The 27205-nt window shown below is 39.4% G+C and overlaps 2 protein-coding genes across 2 annotated transcripts in view; one reads left to right on the top strand and one right to left on the bottom strand.

Annotated features, from left to right (window-relative positions):
* The window catches only part of PLCZ1 (phospholipase C zeta 1), a 50057-nt gene extending 34999 nt beyond the window's left edge, over window positions 1–15058 (top strand). Inside the window, exons 10-13 of the mRNA XM_074572749.1 lie at window positions 6501–6673; window positions 9716–9848; window positions 11589–11738; window positions 14976–15058. Of these exons, the coding sequence (XP_074428850.1) occupies window positions 6501–6673; window positions 9716–9848; window positions 11589–11738; window positions 14976–15058 (539 nt within the window). The remainder of the gene's footprint in view (window positions 1–6500; window positions 6674–9715; window positions 9849–11588; window positions 11739–14975) is intronic.
* A 2134-nt stretch (window positions 15059–17192) lies between these two features.
* The window catches only part of PIK3C2G (phosphatidylinositol-4-phosphate 3-kinase catalytic subunit type 2 gamma), a 284737-nt gene continuing 274724 nt past the window's right edge, over window positions 17193–27205 (bottom strand). The window contains exons 33-34 of the mRNA XM_074585602.1: window positions 23929–24054; window positions 17193–18167 (exon numbers count right to left, since the gene is read on the bottom strand). Of these exons, the coding sequence (XP_074441703.1) occupies window positions 18015–18167; window positions 23929–24054 (279 nt within the window). The 3' untranslated portion in view covers window positions 17193–18014. The remainder of the gene's footprint in view (window positions 18168–23928; window positions 24055–27205) is intronic.

Below are 27205 nucleotides of genomic sequence, written 5' to 3'. Positions count from 1 at the left end.
AATCATAGAATCATAGAATCATAGAATCATAGAATAATAGAATTGCTGAGGTTGAAAGGGACCTTTAAGATCATCAAGTCCAACCTTTAACCTACCCTGACAAAAACCACTTCTAAACCATGTCCCTAAGTGCCCCATCTACCCTTTTTTTAAACACCTCCAGGGATGGTGAATCCACCACCTCCCTGGGCAGCCTATTCCAATGTTTAATAACCCTTTCAGTGAAAAAATGTTTCCTAATATCCAATCTAAACCTCCCCTGACGTAACTTGAACCCGTTTCCTCTCGTCCTATCACTTGTCACCAGGGAGAAGAGGTCAGCCCCCATCTCTCTACAACCTCCTTTCAGGTAGTTGTAGAGGGTGATAAGGTCTCCCCTCAGCCTCCTCTTCTCCAGGCTAAACAACCCCAGCTCCCTCAGTCGTTCTTCATAAGGTTTGTCCTCCAGACCCCTCACCAGCTTTGTAGCCCTTCTCTGGACACGCTCCAACACCTCAATGTCCCTCTTGTAGCGAGGGGCCCAAAACTGAACGCAGTACTCAAGGTGGGGCCTCACCAGTGCCGAGTACAGGGGGATGATCACTTCCCTAATCTGGCTCACCACACTATTCCTGATACAGGCTAGGATGCTGTTGGCCTTCTTGGCCACCTGGGCACACTGCTGGCTCATATTCAGCCGGCTGTCAACCAACACCCCCAGGTCCTTTTCTGCCAGGCAGCTTTTGAGCCACTCCACCCCAATCCTGTAGCGCTGCATGGGGTTGTTGTGACCCAAGTGCAGGACCCGGCACTTGGCCTTGTTGAACCTCATACCATTGGTCTCAGCCCATCGGTCCAGCCTGTCCAGATCCCTCTGCAGAGCCAACCTACCCTCAAGCAGATCAATACGCCCGCCCAGTTTAGTGTCATCTGTGAACTTACTGAGGGTACATTCGATCCCTTCATCCAGATCATTGAGAAAGATATTAAAGAGAACCGGCCCCAGCACCGAGCCCTGGGGGACACCACTTGTGACTGGACACCAACTGGATTTAACTCCATTTACCACCACTCTCTGGGCACGGCCATCCAGCCAGTTTTTTACCCAGCGAAGAGTACACCTGTCCAGGCCATGAGCAGCCAGTTTCTCCAGGAGAATGCTGTGGGAAACAGTGTCAAAAGCTTTGCAAAAATCCAGGTAGGCAACATCCACAGCTTTTCCCTCATCCACTAAGTGGGTCACCTTATCATAGAAGGATATTAGGTTTGATAAGCATGACCTGCCTTTCACAAACCCATGCTGACTGGGCCTGATCACCCTGTTCTCCTGCATGTGCCATGTAATGGCACTGAGGAGGATCTGTTCCATGGCCTTCCCAGGCACCGAGGTCAGACTGACTGGCCTGTAGTTCCCTGAATCCTCCTTCCGGCCCTTCTTGTGGATGGGTGTCACATTTGCTAACCTCCAGTCAGCTGGGACCTCCCCGGTTGTCCAGGACTGCTCATAAATGATGCAAAGTGGCCTGGCGAGCACTTCCGCCAGCTCTTTCAATACCCTTGGGTGGATCCCGTCCGGTCCCATAGATCTGTGCACCTCCAGGTGCTGAAGCAGGTCCCTAACCATTTCCCTTTGGATTACAGGGGCTTCATTCTGCTCCCCATCCCTGTCTTCTAGCTCAGGGGTCTGGGTACTCAGGGAACAACTGGTCCTACTGCTGGAGACTGAGGCAAAGATGGCAGTACCTCAGCCTTTTCCTCATCCTTGGTCACTATGTTGCCGGCCCCATCTACTAGAGGACAGAGATAATCCTTAGTCCTCTTCTTTTTGCTAATATATTTATAGAAACTTTTTTCGTTGTCCTTGACAACAGAAGCCAGGTTTAGTTCTAGCTGGGCTTTGGCCCTCCTGATTTTTTCCCTACATAGCTTCACTACCTCTTTGTAGTCCTCTCGAGTGGCCTGCCCTTCCTTCCAGAGGCCATAGATCCTCTTTTTTTCCCTAAGTTGCAACACTAGCTCCCTGTTTAGCCAGGCCAGTCTTTTTCCCCGACCGATGATAGGATGAGGGGTAACGGTTTTAAGCTGAAAGAGGGTAGATTTAGATTAGATATTAGGAAGACATTCTTTCCTGTGAGGGTGGTGAGACGCTGGAACAGGTTGCCCAGAGAAGTTGTGAATGCCCCATTTCTGGAAGGTCAAGGTTATATGGGGCTTTGAGCAACCTGGTCTAGTGGGAGGTGTCCCTGCCTGTGGCAGGGGGCTTGGAACTAGATGAACTTTAAGGTCCCTTCCAACCTAAACAATTCTATGACTCTGTGATTCTATGTTACAGTTTATCCTTCCTCCAGATGTGTTCAGTTGGTTTCAACATAAGATGATGACTGAATATTCCCCGTTTTCATCCCCATTTTGAGTCAACTCATACTCAGTTAGCATGCTGTTTATTCAGCCTATGGATGAAAATTTTTAAAAGCCACCTACATCACTTTGAAAAAAGTAATGTGGACTACCCAGTCATGTAAGGACTTCTGAAAATATTTCTGTAAATTTGGGCAGTGATGGTTTGGGTGCAGCTGTGACCCGCATGGGAAAAGAAAGGATAGACAGTCAATGCCTAGCTGGGAGTGCTGACATGAAATGGCAGTGTCTTCAAATCCAATCACATAGATCATCTCATAACCAAAGACAAAATATGCCAGATCACTAGGACATGGTCCTGTCTTTGTAGTGTTTCCCAGTCTATGTGGAATTCAGTTCAAATTTTGGATATCTAAGGAGCAGAAGATGCGTTGCATTCATTGTGAGCAGCCCATTTTAAAACAGAGACAATTAGAAAGACCTGAGAGGATGGCAACAAGACTGATCAAAGAGCTGTAAGTGTGATCTATTCTATGCCATTAAACTCAAATGAGTGAAGTAAATCATGGAGATAGGAACATTGGCACTGAGTGCTTTTTGCATATGATATTTTTGGAGATTGCATAATATTCAGACATTTTGAGATGGATTTTAAATGGCATAAAGTGCAATTAAGTAACTATTTTTAAGGAAAATCAGTGAGAAACATGTGCTTATCCATTTTTAAATCTTCCCTTTTAAATGCAGAAAATATATTAAAACTTACAGTTGCAATATAGCTAAAAGAACCAGGAAGCAAAGAATAAAAAATAAAAAAATGACAATTTAAAAGTCCCAATAGGAATATTAATTGAGAGGCATCATCACAGACAAAAGACATGCAGGTTTCCTTAACTGCCTTCAGATCATCATCACTTAGAAATCTAAGAACCCCAGTGCTAACTTTGGTTTTCAAAAGCTTTTGCTTTCAGTCTAAAAGTCAATTGTGTCTTGAATGGCAGTGCTTATGGAAGATGCTGTATTTGAATACAAGGATTGTGGTTAGTTCTGCAATTAGTTGTGAAACTGACTTCAGTTAACTGCTTGTGATACAGAGGTTTGGGATAAAATGTACCCTTTGTGTTCCTCTGCATTATGGATTGTTTCACCTTCTTGGAGACAGGCTTTTTCCTCACTCACATTTGCTATATGAAATTATTTACATCCGGGGCCAACAGGGACAACCATGGCAGCTCTGGTACTTTGCAAGAAGATATGACTATTAAATCTTGGCCTCGTGGTTCCAGGAAGACTTGGTTCCATTTCAGAGGCAGGAACCACACTGAGGAATTCCTTTGCTCAGGTTGTCCTCCAAGCCCAGGTTTTGCTCTGCTGTTTTGATTTTGATGCCATTATTAACAGGCTTTTTGTGCTTAATGGAAGGACTGAGGAGAAAGTTTAACTTACAAAGCATTAAACTTAAGTGCCATGAAAACCATATGTTAAGATTATGTATTGTTCAGATAGTTTCATAGTAGACATATTTGTGTTTCTTTCCACAAGATATTAGCAGTTTAAAGCACTCTTGTCCATGCATTAAATTCTTACTGTTTCATAAAACCTCAATACAAAGCATGCTATTGACAGTTCTGTTCTTGAATTCAGCAAAACTGAGATGAAATGTTGGATAGAAATTCAGTCTTCCTTGCAAGAAAGGTGTTGCTAAGATCACACTGGTAGACAATGGAAAACAGGTCTTAATTTACGAACCTTGTTATTTCTCAAAATGTGTAAGGGTTATAACTGCATCTGATTAAAAAGAAAAACTGTGTATCAACAGTATACCATAAAACATTGTCCTAGGAGGCCCCAAGCAGCTGTAAACCTTGCAGGCAGTTGTAGTAGAGGTATGCATCTCGGAGAATATAATGCAAAATTTCACATTCACTTACTTTAATCAAGTTACAACTTGCAATACCAGGAACTCAGTAGGTAAATTAAAACTACTGTTCAGTGTGTTTTTAACTTATTCTAAGGTAAAATTAAATTAAGTAAAAGTATAGTATTGATGTTTGAAGATATCAACCCATAATAATGTTGCTCTTCACTTGTGTTGCAAAAGTAATTTTCCTAATATGGTAAAATGTAAAGTATTCTCTTTTGCTTGTTTCTGTTGTTAAATCAGATTTTCCTGCTTGGTAGCCTATGAAGCTTGGCAAATTTAGCAACAGTCTCATTATGTGCAATCATGTAATTTGTTTCATCAGGCGTAAGCTGCTATTTGAAGCTATGGCTGTTCGATTTGCCTAATTTCAGTTACACTTTTTAAACCACGTATTCTGAAACTATGGCCTAGGAATTGCCTATTGTACTGAGAGATCATGGGTTACCTGTAGATCATGTCAGGACCTAGGCGTCAAGTGTCCTCGGCGTTGTAGCTCTGTAGTGTTCATTGCACTGCTTGAATCAATGTGTTAAGATCCAACAAGGGCCATATAACACCATATTTGGGTCTGTTTCTGGGTGATTTGTTGAGTCATGAAGTCCAAATTGTGAACCATTGCCAAAACTATACTAAGAGAATAAAACAGGCAATGGTGTGCAATGGGCAATATCCATATTTTGAAGTTTAGTGTCTGTTGTCAAAGGTAAAATAAGCTTAAAGTTCCTTTGCATATTCACACAGAATCTATGTCTGCATCTACATTAGCTTTTAGTTCAAAGCAGGAGTGCATGTTGTGCTGTGTTGTTGGTTTTTGTTCTTTGTTTGTTTGGGGGTTTTTTAGACAAGATTCCTAGTTGTTCCTATTTACTGCACGTTGGTTCATGTTGCAGAGCAATCTCAGCTAGCACAGATGGGATTCCTTTCAGATGAAACAGAGGATGCACTCTGGGAGCACTTGATGTATTCCAGCCAGTAATTGTTATTGAGGCCATGGGACCAGGCTAGAGCTCTTCTGAAGTAACCCCACTGAAAACATGCGTAGTGCAAACATTAGGTCCGTAGTACCAGCTGCTTCACTCTACAGATCTGTTCCTATTTGTGTCATTTACTACAGAATTTTTTTAAAGGTTCATCAAAGGAGTGGAGAAACAAATAATTTTTGCAGTGAAACAGATCCAAATTTCTTGCATTTTCCACATGAGATAAGGATTTCTGAATTCTGCCAAATGTTCATTGAATACATTTATATTATCTCATAGGAACATGTATTAAGGTCCTCTTCCTGAATTATTATGAGGAGTCACTTGTACTGCTGAAAGTCTTCATTTTTTTTTTCCTGCCAAGCCATCAAGTAAATGACTTTTTATCATTTTCTATTTAACACATGTCATGTTATCACTTCAGTGATTTGACTTGCGCTTTTTCTATTTTGAATGTGACAGGAAGCTCCAATGTACTGTAATAGGGGAAAATTTCATTAAACAGGTCTATTACAATGTTGGCTTTATCTCATGAATTACAATATCCTGTTGATGAGAAGTGTGTTATTTTATTATTGCTGCTGCAGCAAAGCAAAAATATTTTGAGCTTCCAAGGAAAGGAAAATCTGTCAGGTGTATACTAACAACAAACACCAGTACTGGAAGAATAAGCTTGAAGACAGTTTGCTCACATAAATTTAAGAACACTTTAAAAATTCCTTCTAATTCTATAAACTTATATGTATTTGTGCTGAACATTCTAACTCTAAACTAAAGCTTCTTGATCTCTGTGTGACATGCTTTTGTAATGAATTCTGCACCATAACTAAGGTTAGTTACAATCCTATGTTTTTGCCTTCTGCACCAGAACTTTGTAAGCAGGTTCAGGGTGCAGGGTCTTGCAGAGAAAACTAGTATGTGAATTTAGTCCTCAGAGGGAAAGCAGATCTCTCATTTCATATTCTCCAAGGTCTAATTTAGAAAGAAAAGAGAAAACACACTGCAGCGTAAAAAAGATCTATAGAGTAATTCTGAATATATAATGCAGTTTTAAATAGTGCACTTCTTTTATATAAATCATTCATTATTGAATACTGCTAAATTTAAGAGAAATAACAGGATTTTACATATGATTTGAAAGATATACGTTTTTTAATCTCCTTTGTTTTTGTTTTCACTTTTATTTACAGAGAGTTGTTTTATAAAATGTTATCAACTCCAATTCACTAAAATCAACATTTATTTATTTATTTTTATAGTGGCCTTAAATTTCCAGACACCAGGAGTACAAATGGAATTGCAAAACGGAAAGTTCCTAGACAATGGTGGCTGTGGCTATGTTCTGAAACCAGAATTCTTGAGGAAACACAATTCAACATTTACCCCACAAAATGTGGGAAGATACAGTAAACCAATGTCTCTGTCAATAAGGGTAAGCTTAGTGAATTGTTGGTTTGTTCCATAAAATGTGAAATCAAACATGACGTAGTTCAGACCTATTTATTGTCTATTATTGGTTTCTTATTTTATCCCCATTCCTGGTTGTTGGGAAGATTAATATTGTTTTTTTAATAACATGTTAAAACTCTCATATAGTATCTATTGCTGCTTGGATGTTTTCCCATCTGTAGTTCACTCATGTAGGTGTTCAGAAGTTATAAGAGTTTGTAAAAAGACAGGATCTTTCACAGTGCTTTGTACAGAAATATAAATATACCTTGCATTGTGCCACAAGTGTAGCTGACAAAGGGACTTGTCACTTACAGTTGTGAGGATTGAACTCTGAAAACTCAGAAATAAAATGTGCACTTTTGGTGTTATTCTCTTTAAGTATTAGTAATACCCCATGTGCTATTATAATGCTAATTGATAAATGGAAACGCTTAAAGATACGATAGGAAGCTTTATGCGTCTTTTAAGTTTCATCATCTTCCTATGCATACATAAAAGATTATTTATCATTCTAAAATGATATAAATAAGTGCAAAAAGGGTGGTGAAGCATTAGGCCTTTGAATTATTTCTACTTCTCTTAATTTCAAATCTCATTTACTTCTTAAAAATATTAGAAATACATGTCATTTAAAACTAATGGGTTAGAAAAACCCTTCTTTTGAGGTCAAGTAGATGTTTTATAATTGTTCACTAGTTAGAAAACTACCTTATCCCAACGAAAAAGTGCAATTTCTGATTACACAGTACACTACTTGCATAAATAAAATTTAATTAGCATAAAATTAGTGCATAATTGCTATTTTGTTTCTTTCAGAGAAATAAATACTGGGATAAAACATTAGATAATAACAATTATAAAATACTTACATAATGGATGCACTTAATCAAGAACATTTTAGTGTCCTAACAGTGAGCATACCAATTATGAACAGACATTACTGGATGATTTCAAGCACCCATGCATATACATCAGTTATTTTAACCCTTATTTGTATAAAGCTGGAGTTAATTGAGGTGAGGAAAAATCCCCAATTGCAATGCAGGAGACGGACAAGATCATTGACAATGGGAAGGAAATGTCTGAGTTTGGAAGAAATTGGAAAAGAGAAAGGCAGCTTTTTAGACTGAGGACATAGACTGAGACGACAGGCTGGGTAGTTGTCCTGGTTTGAGGACAACTGGTTTGCCTAAATCATGACAGTAATGCAGGTTACAAAGAAGCAATGGCATCTCACCAGCTGAGAGACTGTAGGGCAAAGAGAGCCTCAGTCATAGAATCAGCAACAAAAAACAGGAAATGCTGGTTGAAGACAGAAAGAGTTAGGAGCAAGAGTCAAAGGAAAAACATTTTCTGCTGAAGAAGAGTTACTAACTTGATGAATGGAGAAATTGCTTGACAGTTAGAGGGCAAGGGTATAAAACATTTAGAGGTCAAGTCTTTCGAACTGACTGACTGAATAAATGAAAAGAAGAACATAAGTGAACACAAAAATCACACAGGGCCCAATTTGACTGAATTCAATAACCTTCTTAACCTGATGTGGCACAATTCCCATCATCAAGAAGCATATAGCCTTTGAAGAAGAAATACAAATATTCAAGGTATTTAATATGGAAACTTCTGAGCCTACCATATTATTTACTACTCTCTCTGTATGCCTGCTCCAGCTTGGGTCTCAAAAATCGATTTGATTTATGAATTTGGGTCATAGTGTGCTGAGAAGAGCTTGCTCTTTTCCCACCTTGTGGGAGACTTCGACTGGGTCTAGCAATGGGGTAAGAGTGGGAAGCAGGACTTGGTCAATGTGGCTGAATTGTAGTCATGACATTCAGGACATGTCAAAGAAGGTCCCCTGGTTCTAAGTGGGCAGTCCATCAGTGCTTGCATCTTGCAAAGGTTTCTACTGAAGCTAGTAGCTATTTTCTAGGAAGAAAGTGAACGGCATCAGGGTTTGGTCAGCCACTGCTTTTCAAAGTTTCAGGCTAGAACTTGGAGCAAGGTGTCACAGCAAATATCTAATCAAAAGGTGGAATTTGTAGTGTTTGATTTTTTGGTCGTTGACAGGGGAATAAGAATCTGTATCATGAGTTTTGATGCTTAGTCCTGAAATCTGGATCATAACAGTCATATCTTTCACTTAGGCTTGCAGGCTTGTCTGTCTCTCTTGATACATTCCATACACTGATTTCTAAAAATCAGATTATTGTACAGATGGTTATTATCTCCTAGGTGTCCTGAAATACAGATAGAAAGCAGACAAAGTTGTGACTTTCATAAATCCTTTCCTAGGCTGGGTGCCAGATTACAAGGCAGTCTGAGGCAAAATTTCCAGGTAGCTAACTAAATTAAGGAGAAAAACATCAGGGAGTCTACTAAATGCAGAGTTTTTATGTGTTACTGTGAAAAAGAAGGAACACAGGTGAGGCAGTCCACCACTACCCTGTAACACAATGCTGATGTCACCATGGTTGTTAGCACTGGTCCACTAGACACAGTTTTAATAGGAATTCATGAGCTTGATCTCTGAAAATGCAAAAATCATCAGACTGATTCCTCCAATGTTATTATTTTGCATGGTGACCAAATATAATTTTTATGTCTGGTTGTTGAATAGTAACTTAATTCTGAAAATTATTATTTAAAGCATGATATCAGATTTTATTTTTTTTACCATGATGGTGGTGAAACACAGGGCCAGGCTGCCCAGAGAGATGGTAGATATACCCTATCCCTGGAAACATTCAAGATCAGGTTGGAAGGGTCTCTGAACAACCTGATCTAGTTGAAGATGTCCCTGCTCATTGCATGGGGGTTAGACTAGACGACCTTTAAAGGTCCCTTCCAACCCAATTATTAAACAATTATATGATTCTGTGAAATTAGACAAGAATTAAATTAAATGGGAACACCATATTCTTAATTTTATTATGTTTAATATGTATTTTTATAACTTTTTATGGCTACTCTATAGAGTTCATTCTTACAGTTATTTCAGTATGCTACAACTTTAATTTTCCAGCTCATCAGTGGTCACCAGCTACCACCCAGTAACCTGTCGAAGACTAACAAAGCTGACCCTTTAGTGCACATAGAAATTTACGGTGTGCCAGAAGATCAAACAAAAAAAAAATCTAGTGTTATAAAAAGCAATGGTGAGCATCAGTTTTATTCTCTTGACTGTGAAAAAAGCACAATAATATTTTATAAAGAATTACCATTTTTCCAGCCCAAGAAGCTCTTATGTACTTCCAGAGACTGTGATTATTTCTCTCTAGACCAGGATCTTCTGGCACAAAATCTGTAGCAGAAGTTCATGCTATGTGCCATTTTTTCAGACTAGTAGGTTGAGGAAGCACTCTCCTGAAGGAAGATGGAATGCATTGTCTTTACCCGCTCTTGTGGGCTCACCCTGGATGGCAGCTCTGCCCCATACAGCTGCCTGCTCACTCTCACCCAGTGGGTTAGGGGAGTGAGTTGGAAGGAGAAAAGTGTTAAAACTCTTGAATTGAGATAAAGATGGTTTAATATGTAATGCAAAAGCTGTGTGAGCAAGCAGAGCAAAATAAAGAATTCATTCACTGCTTTCCCATCGGCAGGCAGGTGTTTAGCCATTTCCAGGAAAGCAGGGCTTCATCACACACTATGGTGACTTGGGAAGACAGACACTGTAGCTCCGAATGTCTGCCCTTCCTCCTTCTTTCCCCCACCTTTTTTACACTGAGCCTGATGTTATATGGCTTGGGGTACCCTTCTGGTCAGTTGGGGTCAGCTGTCCCAGCTGTGCCTCTTCCCAGCTTCTTGTGTACCCCCAGGCTGCTGGCTGGCATGGGGGGCGAGGGGTGGGTTGCAGCATAAGAAAGAGAGAAGTCCTTGACATTGTGTAAACTCTGCTCTGCGACAGATAAAACATTGGTTTGTTATCAACTCTGTTTTCGTTATACATCCAAAACATAGCACCATACAGGTTGATATGAAGAAAATTAACCCTATCCCAGCCAAAAGCAGTCCACCAAGTGTTAAATTTAAAGACATTTTTTCTGAAGAAATTTCTGTGACTTCATCACTTAGCTCCTATGAAGTTTCTAGTAGGACTGACTGGTCCCTTAATTGCTTGACAGGGGAAGTGTGTACTCTTTGTAGTTGTCTTTGAGCACCCCTTTACATTTATCATATAGATCTGCTTGATGTCTCAGACTAAAAGTTCCCTGTGATCTCCCTTCTTCTGTGCCTCCGTCTTCTGTTTTTCCTTTTTCCTTTTTCCTTTTTGTAGATGGCTGCTGTTTTAAATTGACCCATGAATTTCTTTTTCTCTCTGTATGAACATTGCTTAAGACAAAGCACCCCCTTCCTATTCCACATCCTCTTTTTGTATTTTTTGTCAAATGATCACTTTTTATTACCTAATTTTATTTAGTTTCTGCCTTATTGCCAACACTGTAAGAGGATAAACTTTGTCAGAAACATGAAACTGGTATGGCTGTAGGAAAATTTAAGTTGAGCAGAGGTTCTTAACCTGGCTATTGCTATCCCATCTTGCTCTTATCTAAGAGATGACATCAACTTTCTTAGGCTTTTGATTTACAGTATTATGTACATGACAATACATGACAAATCCTTAGAAAGGGCTGGCCTGCATACTGCAGGCAAGTCCCAAGCTCTCTGCTTCATTCTGAGAGCTTCCATCTGACAGTTTTAACTCCATAATATATACAACAGATGTGACCTACATACCACTTTAGTTAGTGGCAGTATCATCATTTATTTAAATGGTCACAGGGAAGAAGAACAAAACTTTACCAGTTCAGACTAGTGATAGCAGATACAGTAATTAATATATTAAGTAGAATAAATGAAATGGTATTTTGATGCTGTGCATTTTCTCCTTTTATTAGCTTTGAACCCTAGATGGGATGAAACTTTCTCATTTACTGTTCAAGTTCCAGAACTGGCATTGATACGCTTCTGTGTGGAGGATGAGATATCTCTGGTTGCAAATGACTTCCTTGGCCAATACACTTTACCACTGCTGAGCTTGAGTAAAGGTAATATTTTTAAGTGAGCCACCTATAACAGCTCAAAAAAACCCTACAATCCAGGCTTTTATCATTACTGTAGTATTGATAGAGTACAGCATTATGTGTATTTCCTAAAGAAGAATTTTATAACCGTAGGTAAAAATTGCACTCTTTGGGTTTTTTTTCAAGCCATTGTAGTCTCTGAATGAAAATCCACGGTGTAGAAATCAAAAGAATATTAATGATGGTTAATTATTCCTATTGCAGTATTCCATTCTAGAGAGGAACTGCTCAGACGGTCTTTTAAGTCATTATAATAGGAAACAGGAAGAGAGATTAGTCAGAACTGCTATACAGGCAACAGCTTTGTGCACTTTCCACTCAGTTAGGCTCAAAACCCAATACAAGCCAAATTAAAAACAAAACAAAACAAAAAAAATCAACACCAAAAAGCCCTTAGGTAACCTACCTGCAACTTTTCAGAGTGGAAGGCAAAGAATATAAATTAAGCGGCATATTTATGGTATTTTTTTGGTAGTGTTTCTTTCGTTGTACCAGTACAGGTCCTGGAATCCTATGTGATTAATAGGCTGCACATAAAGAGCAGACACAGAAGTCAGTAGGCCAAGGAGGCAGGCTTACGTAAAACGCCTGTTTACTGCATTGAATTTCAAAAGCTATTTCTGACAAAACAACCAACCAAATTTTATTAGTGAATGAAGATGTGAAGGCAAACGGTTGGAGCTGACAACGGGCACTGTGCCTTTTTTATTAAGCTTAACAGGATATTTAATGGCTTTTTCTTTCCAGGCTCTGAAGTCATAAAGCTGTTTGTGATTCTTAGTTGACGCTGAGGAGTTACACAAGAACAAAGGCATTACTCTTAAAGCACGCTTGGTTTTCTCCAACATCAATTTTTACACTGATCACCTTTAACTTTCCTTTTATTTATATGTTTCAGGATAATGAAAAAAAAAAACACCTCAAACCTGCCAACTCACGATGTCTGAGACAAATTTAAATAGCAGACACTAAAGCTTACATATGCTTGTAAAACCATCAATTTGGGCCTTTTTTTTAAAAAAAATAATAATTTTTCAGTGTTTCTCTAATCTAATGTGCCTGTGTGATTAATTTTGGTCACAAATGGGGGATGTGTATTTTGGAAAAGTAAGAGCGTGCAGATTCTACAGGGAGGATTTTTAGTGGAGTAATTAAAAATGCTAGGAAATTGAGTGTAGGCACAAAAACTGTTATAAACAGCACCAAACAAATTGCCCCAACCCCCACTTAACACAATGTGAATAAAATACAGACGCCCAGAGGCATAAATAAAACTCTTCTAAGAGATGAACTGACAGGTGATTTCAAAATTTATTGCAATGCTTGACATTGAGACCTCTGGATTCCCGGTCTGGAACAATGGCTTTGCTTTAGGTACCTAAACTCCCTAAATAGTGAAAGGGGAAAATACTGTATCTTACAGAGGGAGTCAATACAACCTAGATTTCTTCGGAAAGGACTGTCTAAACCATGGTGAAGAGTGAATTAGGATTTACATTTTACTCTTCACAGCTTTGATTGCTTTAATCTGCACTACAGGACTGCCCCTCCTTCCTTAGGATTTGTATCCCTGAGGTGTCCCCTGAGGCAAAGTTGCTTCCAAAAGCTGAGTAGTGCTTACATCTCTTTTTTTCTTTGACAGACAGTGGGACAAAGTTGTGTCATTGCCACCCTCCCCTGCATTTTCTCTTGAAAGGATTCAAACGTACATCATCACTGCTTTCCTTATCCCAGCAGCAGCCACCCAACTCAGCTGTAGATTACACTGGGGAAGAATGCTTGCTGCCTACCTGTAAAAGTATTTGATTTTTCATGTGATGATTAAGTAGGTGTACTCAGAGGGGCTGAAGGTGAGAATAATTCTCTAGCTGGGTGGTTAAAGGCAAGAGGAGACAGTCTCGGGTTACAATCCCTGTCCCAATAAGTCTGCCATGTAGAACACTAATACAGGACAGGAATTCGGTTATTACTGCTGTTATCACTGGATCAACAAGTAATTAATTATTTCATACAAATTGGAACAATTTCAATAAAAAAGAAGTTTTACTTCTCTCAGGAAAAGTTTTACTTCTCTTCAGGTAGACTATTCTGTAGGTAGGGGCTAGAATGCAGTCTTTAGAAATGAGTCTAAGCCCTTGAGGTGTATCTTTGGATAGGAAATAAACCAAGTCTTCCACATACCATGTGCATACTCTCAATGTTGATCTCAAATGCGTATTGCCTGGACTCAGCTTTAATATCTGCTGCCCAGAAGCTGAACCTTAGATGCCAGGTGAACTCTCATGTTGTACAAAAGAATGAAGAAAATCCAAACCCAAATAAATGAGGGTCCCAAAGACTACGCACACATCCAGGCACACCTAAGGAAGGCTTTTGAAAACTTCAGTTTTGAATGCAGATACGTATTCATAACAGATACATACTTAAATAACTGCAGTTATATACACATAGATAAAATACAGAACACCTTTTTTTAATCAAAAGTCATATTGTTTATTATTATGACATAATGGACATTTACAGTCATACAAAGCAATACAGGTTTGTGGTTTTGGAGAGGGAATTGTTTTGTTTTCGGAGCAGGCAAGTTAATTTAGTTTGAAGTTGAGAACTATTGCTTCTCCCAACGCTTCAACAATCAGATGAACATGTAGTTTCTGAGGCATGCCTTATTTCCGATACTAGGAATCACTCATATGTAAAAGCAGATCCTTAACAGACATGCTGAGATGGCATGGTAGAAGATCTTACACTACACTTCTTTTTCTGCCTCAGCTGGACAGTGCATTACTGCTCCAACACCATTCTTCTCTAAGGCACTACCACTGTTGAGTCACAAGCGATACAATTTGCTATCAGAACAATGCATGCAGCACGTAACATCTTTGGATGTTAAAATGCTTGCTTTCCCCATGTTTAAATATCACTGGGCTAAAAGTCTTTAGTTTAAAGAAACACCATATCCTGAAAGACACCGGAGTTTTCCCCTGTGTCTAAAAATACCAGAATCGAAATACTGTATATATAGAAGAGAAAACCAGTAGAACTGGGATTTGGGTTCTGCATCGTTTCACTTTATTTTAAAGAGTTATTTAGCGAATCATAAATTAAGCCTTATTTGCATAGTAGATCATAAAAACATTCCATTATGATCTTTGCATTTGTGGTTAATACACTAATGGAGTGTCCTTATATTTACAGGTTACCGTAGCGTGCCCCTGTTTTCCAAAGCTGGCGACAATCTCAAACCTGCATCACTGTTTGTCCATATCTGGTACTATTAATGATGTTCTGCAGTAACAGTTGCTCTGGAGGATTACACCCTGCTCAATAAAGCAACATCACTAGGCTTGCAACAACCGCGTGGTCTGATTTGCAGAGTGGCACGTGCTCAATGATTTTATTAAGCTAATGGGACTTCTTGTGTGAGTAAATGGTATCCTGAATAAGTAATGGCTACTGATGTTGGCCCTAGTATTATTTAGAACTAATTCATGAAGACTGAACTTTTTTTTTTGCACTTTTTTTAAATTCAGTTTATTGCGTTTGCAGCTGATTTCAAAATTATGATTAATTACTGATCGAGAATAATAGTCTAATATTTATGATCTGAGACTGCAAAATGAGCATGTTATGTTGATATTTTTATTTGTATTGAACAAAATTTCTTACCATTGTATTTTTCTGAGGGGACAGGAAAAATTACACATACCTTGTACCCTTTAAATTTATAATAACAGCAGCTTCTGATTGGGCTATACCTCTTTTATGTCCACTGTAATTTTGCTACCTGGAAAAATAGTTTTGAGGAAAAAAACCAGCTCTTAAAATTATAAAAAATGAGATGCTAATACTGGTACCTTTTCTTAGCTTGGTCTTGAACATCCTGCTGCTAAAGAAAGACAGATAATTCATGGACTGATTTGTAAATGTCTATGTTCCCTATAGCAGCAGGGAGCTCAGGATATATCTTAGTGTGAACTCAGGAAATAGGAAGCACAATGCTCTGAGGCAGACGAGAAGAATTTTAGAAAAGGCAAGGGCTGATTTAAGATCTCTGAGGACAACTCCTTGCCTGACATAGCTATCAGTGTAGATCTTGCCCATAAGACACAATTTTCCCATCTTCCTTACAAAATTGAAGTATCGTTGAGCTTCCACAGGACTGTAGCTACCCAGTTAATTGCAGATTTGTTACTCAAACATGACTTTTTTTTTTATTTTAAAAAAGAGGATGCTATATTGATAGTTTTCTTCCTTTATATACCAAACAGTATTGCTTGCGTTTGCAGACAGTTCTGGTAATATTATATTTTAATGCTCTTTTTACTGAATGCCATTTTAATGCTATTTTATTTAATGTTGCTCTAAGATGGAAAATCAGGGCGCGCGGTAAACAATGATTAGAAAATGCCACAGGAAATAACACCATTCGAAAATTGCATTATAGTTATAATAAGGAAACCAAGACAGTAGACTAAGAAGAATCTAAAATCAATATTGAACTGTAAGGTCAGGTAATTTGATAACATTGTAAGCTGGCCTCAATGTGTTTTCTGTGCTTGAGCGACAAGTCACTTGACTCTTTACCCAGGAGAGCCTATAATCTAAAATGTTAGACTTAATGATCTTTGTAGCAATCATATCTGAATGCTAGCCAATATCCCTTTCATGTGGTAAATATTTTATAGCTTTTTTCAGCTCTGAAGAATACTAACAATATTAATATTCAAGCAGAGTTCCCCCCACCTCCCTCTTCTGAGGAGGAGTTTAATTTCCCCAGGCAATCGGGTGTATCTATTCTCAGATACAAACTGACCAAATGACATAGTCAATTGGCTTGATGCTGAGAAAAACTCCAGCTTATTTAGTTTCCTAAATAACACTCCTAGTCCCACTTCAGGAGCTTTATACCACATTAACTTCTGAAGACTGATTTGTGAGCGTCCTTTGGGAGAAGGCGGCAATTATCTTCAGCTTCTGGCATTATTATTCCTCTTTTGACCACTTTTCCACCTGGTAGGACAAATGTCAGACCTACTCAGTATATGGTAACTTAAAATTTTACAGCAGACCAGATCACAAATCAACATGTCTCCTGTGCCTTAAAAACGTGCCCTTGGTCCTGGAAAGGTGTATATACACCATCAGCTATGTGTGTGTAAGAGGCTGGCAATAATGGACAGTTCATTATGGGTGCTCACGTGCTAAATGTTTAAAGATGTGCTTAAGTGCTTCCTCAATTTAGGTAAAAATGCTTTGAAGAACAGAGCCCATAATTAGCCTCAGTGAACTCAAAGGAACCACTCACGTTCACTGTTTAATATGTATATATACATTTTATAGCCCTGAGGTCAATGCATGTATTGACTTGATTCCCTTATGCAGCATAAGAATGCAATGCGGTAAGACTGGTGAACAAACAATCCTTAGAGCATGATCTTAAATAAATACCACACTGAAAGCTCACATTCAACATGTTTTATTTATTGGTGAATACTAGCTTCTCCCTCCTCCTTTCTTCTCACAAATGACTGGTTATACCTGCTTCTTGGATGTCAAAATAAAAGAAACAGTGACATATCTTATTGACAAATGAATATCCTGGATTGAATATTACATTATATCAAAAGTTAAAAGCACACCAACATATACTGCACAAAAAGCTTGAAGTGCAAAACTTTTAAGTTTTTGGTGTTTATGGTGTTTGTTTTTTTTTTAAATATATGCATTGATTGTATAAGATTTAACATGAAATTTGCTAGACCTCTGAAATGTATTGGCACCCAGCAAACCATGCCACGGTTCTCTGGTGAAATCATCATCCGCAGTGAGGTCATAGCAGATGCTGATAAAGTACACCATTATCAGCATTGTTTCAACACAGTCAGTGGAATTAATGAGCAAAGAATTAGGCCCCACACTTCGATGTGTACCAAACGTAGTATTTTTACAGTACTATTTCATATGAACAAAACAAAAATCTTTATTGCTGTCATAAGAATTTCCTGCATGCTGCTACAAGTTCTTAGCACATCATTTCTTAAACTCACACTGACAGGAATCCGTTGCGGGAAGGTGGTAGCAATTTTAAGACAATAGCCTTATGATTAGAAATGTTAAGGTATGCGATCAGCAGATGACTGCATATTCTCCAGGGCAACTGAGACAAAATGTACCGTGGGAAATGGGAATAAAGAAACATTAGTAGATAAATTATTGAATTATCTTAGACAACACTTAAATTATACTGTTTCCCAGTGGATACCACTTTTCTTCATTTAAATGGACACTGCTCAGTTGAATGTTAACGGCTCCCACAAATGCTCCTTTGCTTTTCACAACAAGCTTCAGTACACGGCCTTTGAGCTCTGTGACTTTATCGTATACAACCTGAAATCATATATAGTGAAACAGAAAAAAACATATGAACTCGTGAATCTATTTGACAGGCAAAACACAGCATTCAGGATGATGATTACAATTTTGTAATAATTGCTTTAAACTGCCCTCCAGAATCATACACTACTAACGATGAGCCAAAATCATTCAACTTAGTGAGTTTCTGTAAAAGAGATTCTGCCAGCTTAGGCTTGTGAAACCTGATTACCAAGCATTTGTAAATAAATTTGCAACCCGTGTTGTACAATGCTTGAGAAAACAATCGGTATACATAATTGTCCCTGTGAAAACTGGAACCCTAACGTAAGCAGAGTTTTGAGCTCAAATGTGAAGAAATATCAGATCCTCCATGATGTTCACCATGGAATGGTTGATAATTGGTTGATAATACAGTTGATTTTCTGGAGAAGAGGTTCAGATGGAAGGTACTCATCAAAGACAGCAGCATGTAAAACATAAGATAGGTAATTCTGTAAAAGTATAGATTATTCTAATTTTTAAATATCTTTCCATAGCAGATGCCTTCATAAATGGTATTGCTCTTCTGGAAAAATTAGGGAAAAAAGGAAAACAGTTTTGATGTATTTTTTTTAACCTATGTATATTATATTTATTACATGTTCCTTAGTGGTGCCTTAAAGCAACTTTACATTGCATTGATATGTCTTACAAAGGTGTATCACATCAATGCACAGTACCTCAGAATTTTTTCTCGGTATCATACTTGTGATTAAATCTTGTGCTATATACCAGAATTAAAAAAGATCAAGCCAAAGCAAAACCAAATTTTCTCCTAAGGAAGAATTCCATAAAATTTCATAACTGTTCCAGATGCAACAAACCCACATCATAAAAGAGATGATAATCTTCCTTTGAAAATTGTCTGTATAAATTTTACTATTTCAATACAAATAACTTTATGCATTATTCTGGATGCTAACTGTATCCAAATGTGCCCATTATAAAAATGCTTGCATTTTTTAATGGAATCATCAAGTACTAAACATGACAGAAATCCCAGCCCACTCAGTAGAAGTTGTAGGTGTTGCACATCTCTGAGATTAAGCCCAATCTAGCAAGTAGAATTTACTAAATTTGGATGTTTCTGTTACTCAAGAAGTGCTGTTAATACTTCTCAAATTAAACGAGACAGCTTGCTTAGCATCTCTTTAGAAAATTACTGAGGCCTATAGTTTTTAAAATATCCTGGAAATTACCTTAATACTACGAGAACACACAGAGGTTAATGATGAAATGTTAATGGTGTATTTTCCGAATTTATAAAAAAAACAATCTGGAGTGATAGACTAACAGGAATGAGCTGCATTCAGAACAGATTCCTATGTTTCAGTCTCTGCATTAATCAAAAACTGCTGAGTGAACTGCATGTGGGTTGACAAAATGTGCAAGAATGCTCTCAGCTAGTTTCGGGCCTGAAAGGTAAGCTTTGTTAAGAGAAGTACATGTAATCTAAAATTTGTATGGCTGGAAATGTTTCTGCTGTTTTAGTTGCAATGGAAAATGCTTTAAATTTTAATCTCTCTGTGCAATTTAAAAAGCAAACGCAGTGACATACTGTCGCTTCAGGAGAATGAGAAGGTGAAACTGCCTGAGAGGAGTTTGCTATGTGTCCTGGTTTTGGCTGGGATACAGTTAATTTTCTTCCTAATAGCTGGTATAGTGCTGTGTTTTGGATTTACTGTGCAATCTGAATGCAGTCTATACATATGTCACTGCTGGGGTAAAGTCAGACCGAGCCCCCTCTAGCTTGGATGTCTGCTGGGCTGGACTGCTGAGTCCTCTCTGTAGCCCGGTACCTGCTAAGAGGCAGAAACGGCCACGGGAGATGTCCTTCAGGCAGGGATAGAGTTTATAAAGGCTCAGTCCCACCGATGTCCCTCACGCTGAGCGGCAACAGAGAGGTGGTTCTGAACTTCACAGGTGGATCCAGGAGGCTCAAAATTGTTGCTCCTCCCAGACAACCCCACCTGGCCCCGGCTGCCCCCGTGGGACCGCAGAGTGATTTTGTCTCCACTGCAAAGCTGCAGGGGTGTAGCAGTGAGCGCCAACCAGACAGGACATCAGGCCACTCTGGCAGCAAGCACCACCAGACAGGACACCAAGCTCTCTGGTTCAGGGCGATAATCCGTGCTGTGGGGATGAACGGCCGCTGCCACTGTTGTGGGGGAAAGAAAAACTGTCCCACTCACTCTTTTTAACTAGAAAGGTCTTACCAGGGAGCAACGTTCCCTTTTTCGTTTACAAACCTTTGGAAATCATAGTATGGAACAGCTGCCATGAAAGTTGTGCCTGGTGCTTTTTGGTGTTGGTGTTTACTGTGCCTATTTCACTGAGTCGTATGTGAATTAAAAATTCCAGCTTCTCTGTCCCCCAGTGGCATTTCCCCACCAAAGTCAAAGTGAAATGATGAAGAAAACACGAAAAGCAAGGATGGGTACCAAAAGCAATAATATAGTTTAGAATAAACCTATGATTTGATTACTGAGTTGATACTGTTACCATATAAATGTGCCTTGTTTCTTTGCCAATATATTAAAGTTATCATCTTCAGATGTTGCTTTAAATCACCAAAAAGCGTACCTGTAAGCTGTAAGAGCTAAGAAATCTTCAGTACGGTGGATCACAACAGGTGTGAACTGGGGTAATGAACAACTTTCAATCTTTGGCCAAAAAGAGGCTTTAAGTTTTGAGCAATGACAGACCTTACAGTGCAGGGTGGGTGGTTTTCAAATGATCCCAAAAAACTGGTTCTAAAATGGTGTTGCAAATTCAGCTGGAGCAAAGTATGTATCATCAGGATGTAGGGACAGAAGAAAGGTCTGGAGATAGCTGAATTAATACGTGGATAAAACAAATGCCACCTGCCCAAATTTCGTAATCAGAATAGTTAAATCCTGAAATGATCATGTAGTAAGAATATTTGCCTTCCATTTATACAGCTAGATCAAATGGAGGTGAGTTATACACGGCCATACAGCAAATCAGTGGGACAGTTAGAGCTGGAATTCGAGTATTCCTGGCTGCAAAAAGAGCAGCAGTGTTGACCTACAGGAGTCTAATGACATTTTAATCACAAATGTGGGACAGTTGCTTCTCCTTAGGTAGCCGTGGCACAGTTCCTAGATTTGCTCTTCATTGTCCAAATTAGCTTTGATGCGTGGTGCTGGAAGGAGCGGCTGTGGCTCCTGGTGCCGCCTCCGTCAGGCTGGCTGGGGCTATGCTGGCTGTCGCAGGCAACGTCCCCCCTGTCCCCAGGGCAGCTGCAATAGCACTAAAGGACTGATATGGCCCGGGTCTATTTGCTCACATCTGGCTGCATCCCAAGGGCAGGACAGAGAACATCCCCTCTCGTTCTGGCTTCATTATGGCAATGCACACTCTGCTTTGTCTTGGACGTTTGCTCGTTTCGTGGGTGCGCATACATGCAGGCACTCAAGAGACGAACGGAGGACAACCGAGACCTTGAAGCAAGTCTAGGGCAAATGCCACACACGTGAGCAAGACACCGCTGCAGTTGGTTCTGGTCATTGCGATTTTTCTTGGCAAGAGTTTAAACTTAAATCATTCAGATTTATTTTCAAATTTTTTACTTTCTCAGTTTTCACTAAACTACTCTGGAACCTTCCGAGTAACTCTTACTTATTCCTAGCAGTGGTCTATAAGGAGGTATGTTATTCTTATTCTCTTTACACTCTGTTCCATTTTTATGTGTTCTCTCTCCTCTTCTTCTCAACCATCATTTTTTAATGCAATGTTACATCGGAGTGAATGCAACAAACTCCAAAATCCAAATAAAGGAACAAGAGAAAAAAGGAGTGCTTGTTAAAAGCAACTCCAAAACATTTGGCATAGTTCATTCTGTTACCAGCCCTCCTGGACTTTCACATCTTTACTCTCACGCACATGAGTAAAAATCAAAAATAAAATGCACTTTTGCAAGGCTGATAATTTGCTGTAGGCAGTCATAAGCAATAAAAGTACAAAACTAAACCCAAAAATACCCAAGAGAAGCACATTTCAGGATTTTCTCAGTCTTGAACACAGAGAGAAATTAATATACAGCTTCCTTCCAGCCATTTGGCTTTAATAAAAACTTATGAACTCATAAAAAAGGCTAGTACATTTCTGTACACAGCGTTTTGGACAGTAACTAACTTAAAAGACAGCTGAGTTATATTTTTAGTAGTTTTTCTTCCCTGGGGTGGCTTCTGCCTCAGTCTACCAGCATTGGACAGAAAATGCGTACAGAATGATATCACATATGGAAGAACAGAGCTGCTAACAGCACAAGCATCGGGTTTGAAATGTCCAAGTTCAATGGAACCATATGTCCCCACTGTGATTAGCGCTCCTGGTGAAAAAGACTGAGCATCTGTGAAGAAGGCTGTAAGTTTGGAGTAAAGGATATTAAAGTTTCCACGGAATTTCTCTTAACAGCAGTGGGATGCTCCTTAACCACAATTAAATCTCCTCCCAGCGACTACTGTCTGACTGCAGACAGGATTTTGGATTTTCTTGCGCTCAACTTGATCTAATAATGATTAGAAAGATAACTGCCTTCCAGTGCTGCTGGCTGGTTCTTGTCTGCAGTCCATTTTGGATACTTTACAATGAATGTCATTATATAATCATATTATATTTCTTTGAATATCCTTCAAATGTAAAGAAATTTCGTTAGGCAGGTCCATTAGACCCATTCCACTGTCTCTTTGATTGCAAAAAGATGAAAGAATGTAACAACAATAACAAAAAAAGCCTAGTTCCCTGTTATTCCTCTGCAGTACCATAGGGAGGGAAATCTGCCTCCGCTGTTAGCAGTAGTACCACTCGAGGAGCCCACTCACAGAAGTGCTGGAAGTCATCAGCATACGCAGGGAACTTTTGTAATCAAAGAGATGCGGGAAAAGAAAAAGAAAAATATTAAAACTCCAGGTCTGGGAAACTAGGAGATAAGGACTCTTAGTCTCAGCCAACTAACTTAAGCTTCATCGTATCTTATCTATGAAACAGGGTGGAGTGGTAATATTTTCCATGCCTTCTACTTTAAAGCCTGCTCAAAAGTGCATTTGTAAATTGCTTGGAGATCTTTAGGAGATTTGCTGTATGTAATAATCTCCAATTCCACCTACTGTTTGAATCTCATCCGCCCTTACAAAAGAATATAGTTTATGCCACTTCCTATTCTGTCGTAAATGTTCCTCCATACAAATGTTTCTTTTCACCCCAGAGGCATGGAGCACTTCAGTGGTGTGTGAAATAATTATATATGGCTGTGAACTGCTAGCATTTTGCCATGAAAAGAACCGGGCTATTTCTTATTCTGTTATCAATTTGGTTGTCTATTTTCAAACGTGAATTTGAATAACAGCATCCATTCGATTAGTAATTTTTACGTTATTGTATAAATCTGCATTCAAAACAGTATAGGTTTTGGTGCAATGGTGCTTGGTCTCATTTGGCTAACACATAACGGTGGTTATGGTGTAAGATAGAGCAGCGTGAATAATCCAACTGCTTTCCCAAAGAAAGGGACATAAAGAGACTGTTTCACTCCTGAGAAAGATGCAAAGCAGAAGATTGTCCCCGTTTGGGGTTCAGCTTATGGTATGTTCCTTCTTTTTGATTGTACTCATTGCAACAGCTCTAAATGCTGTATCGTTACTTTATTTCAAGCGTGGGCAAAGAAAATCAAACAAGTGAGAAATGGTGGAAGAAAGCGCACGGTACTCACAATTTCATTGTAAGTGGGGTCAGAGCTTTTTGGAGCTGTTCTTGTTTTCCTTCGACTGACCTCATCAGGATCCGGCAAAAGATAAAATTCAGCGTGTGCACTTGGGGCAGAGCCATCTGGGAGGCGCTGAAAAACAAAACGGTCATAAATATGAATGCCCATGTTCTAGCAACAAAAACAAATAAAGAGAACCAAATGAAATCTGGACTTTAAGCAGGCCGAGAAACATGTTACATTCTCAGTATTCTCTTGGCTAAATTGGAGTGCTATTGCAGTAAACAACAGGAATTCTTAGAATTCAGCTTAATATTGAATCAGGAAAATAGAAATGAAATAATACAAGGACAAGGTAAAATTGCCTAGCTTTAATATTTTACATTCTGATGGAAAACCCTTAAGCCTCAATCTACTTTAACTCAGCTTAATCTGATACAAAGTCTAGCCCTTCCATTTTCCAGAGCAATGCATAGAAACTGGATTCTAGCCAGTAAGCTCCTATTGATTTTAACCCCTAAGTAGCAGTGCTGGTGCCGGGGAGAACTGGTTGTTTCTAAGGGTGTTTCATATTACTACAGAAGAGCCAGGAGCATTTCCTGCAGCAACACGGGCAGAACAGGATTCTTATAATAACAGTCTTTCTGATCTCTCCCATCACACAACTGCAAACGCTCTTTAATTTTCCTGTTCAGATTACTGAACGATATTGCAGATATTCCATCTTAGGGTAGCTACTTGAGATCAGAGACAATCTATTAACCAGGCTCAGTCACAAGCTAATGCTGGTGGGTGGAGAGGTTTTTGATAACTTCTGAGCAGCTGTAAGATTATTCCTAAAGCAACATTACAGTTACCCAGAAAACACACTGGTAGTATGAGAGGCTTTAAAAGAACACACAAGAAACACAATCATGAAAAAGGATGGGAACAGGTATCTTGCCGGCTTATGTCACTTAGTGCAGAGCTTATAATTAAGCAGAAACCTTTGTGTTGGGAACACAGTACACAATCAGAAAGCACAAAATGGGGCATATCAAAATATCAACAATTTCAACCGCATTACCAGCATTTGAGGCAGCAAGTTTACCTGACAGCTCACAGGCAACCCAGTGACAGGACGCAAATGAAAATGCAGGCAAAATGAAGAGATCTTAAAACGTTTGGAACGGATGAACCCAGAGCATTACACAGGCGGTTGTATTTACATTTCCCATTGTAATTTTACCTGGCTCAGAATAAAGTACTTTCTCAGATTTTGATTATTCACAGTATGTGTCTAGAAATATGGGCTTTCTACAGGCATTATCAACAACATATCCTTGTGATAGGAGAAACCGCTGGTGTCCTAGCAATAAATAACTTCTCTATTGGGAAGAAAAACAGTGCTTGTGTGTGTGAGCAACCAGTTCTTGCACAACAAATCTCTGTTTTTTGTTATCTGAAACGATCCTTCAAGGCAAATGATGTGGTCAACTGCAAAGCTTATTATTGTTATCATTAACACTATACAGCATCAAAGGATGCACGACTCAAATCATTACGTATTGTCAGCACTATGTGAACGATTAATGTTACTGTTGCTAAGCTCCCCAAAGTACACCTGATTTAAAATATACATGGGATTTACACAGATGGGAGTCAATGGCCAAAATCAGAGTGCCATTAAATGGCAGTGAAACTAACAGGTATCTTCTAGGACAGAGCACCATATTGTTAACGCAGGGTTTATAGTTTACACTGTGCATTTGAAAGCCCATCTCTATTGATCTTGTACTATACTAAAACTTCAATCAAGGATTACGCGTAACAGCAAATTGAACGGTCTCTTAAAAATCAGGACGGAGAAAGAAATGTAGCCTTAAACACCAGCCCAAGCATCCAGGATCCTAACTGTAATCAAGCTTTTCCCTTCCCAATGAGTTGATAAGCATCACTGTAACTTGAAGGTCAACAGATTTTAGTTGTTTCAGACAAAAAAGGGAACATGGTTTAAAAAAAAAAAGGAAAAGGGGCAGTCGATCTTGAAGAAAACCTTATCAGCTCCACTGCTGAGGCCCAGCACAACGATCTTCACTATCTCAAGCATGGAAATACAGTACAGGGAGAGTCTTGTAAAATGTCAGGCTTTATAAATCATCCGTGCAGTGCATTGCCTAACCAGGGACCGTGTCAGAGCTAATTTTGAAAGCTGAGGTCAGCAGCAGCTGCAAAGGGCACCGGTGGCTGAGGAGCCCAGATGGCAGGTAAGGGGCTACGAAGGCAACAGAGAGGGCAGCTGCGTCCACCCAGTTCTAGTGGCCTTTGAGCCACCCAGCTCAAAGTCATTTGTGCTGTGCCCCACTGCACACCTCAGGACAACAAAGGCACAGATCACTGGCAGCGTCGTTTTCATTTGAAACAGGCTCAGTCTGACACTCGCCTGCCAGGGAAAGAATCCCAGCTGATTGCCAAGTGTGATTGTTTAACAGGACCAGGGGATCCCGAAGCGCATGCGACGAATCGGAAAAAAAAAGTCAGACAAAATTGTCACTACACCTCTCAGTTGCTCCTTGTACCCTGCTGGCAATGCTGGCACATTATCCAGCTGTCAGCCAGCTAACCGGCCTCCATCAGCCAACTCCTCCCAAAATTTAAGGACAGCACTTTGCGGTAGTGCTGTGGCCATGTGAAACACGGACAGAAAACCCACTTCCTCACTATCCCTTTGAATGTAGCTAATACATGCTGAAAGAGGTGAGTGGGAGGAGAGGGTCAAGAGAGAAAATCAAAAAAAGAGAAAATTTTAGCGATTCAGAGAAGAAAACTCAAGGCAGAGCAGTTGCTCTGGGATCTTTCAGAGCTAAAACAAAGCCACTTTTCATGAATAGTTGCAATCAGCAGCCAGACTGTTAGAGGTAATTTAAACTGCAGCCACCTGAATTCCAAACAGAGATCTTAGTTCTGGGTGTTGGGTATTTTTTCCCCCCAGCTTTACAAATAACATTTTCCCACTTCACCTCTCCTTGTCAAGGAAAGGCAAACAGGCCACTCCGAATTCCACAACTGTCCCAATTCTCCACCTGCAGCGGCGCTGTTATGCCATCAAGCGATCAAAAAGCTTCAGCTGAGCACTCTTCAAGCTGGATCACATCTTCCACTTCTCAGCTGCCCTCCTCTGCCTCCTGACAGGACACAAAACACCTAACCAGGGTCTCTTACATGTTAAAAGGGCTCTGTCCTGCTACACGCTCATCCTTCAAAACCACTGAGGAAGAGGAGGCATAAATCAGCCATGGCTTTA

Source organism: Larus michahellis, chromosome 1 (genome assembly GCF_964199755.1).
Source record: "Larus michahellis chromosome 1, bLarMic1.1, whole genome shotgun sequence".
Classification (NCBI taxonomy): domain Eukaryota; kingdom Metazoa; phylum Chordata; class Aves; order Charadriiformes; family Laridae; genus Larus; species Larus michahellis.
The sequence above is the reverse complement of the archived record's forward strand: the minus strand, read 5'-3'. Positions and strand labels throughout refer to the sequence as shown.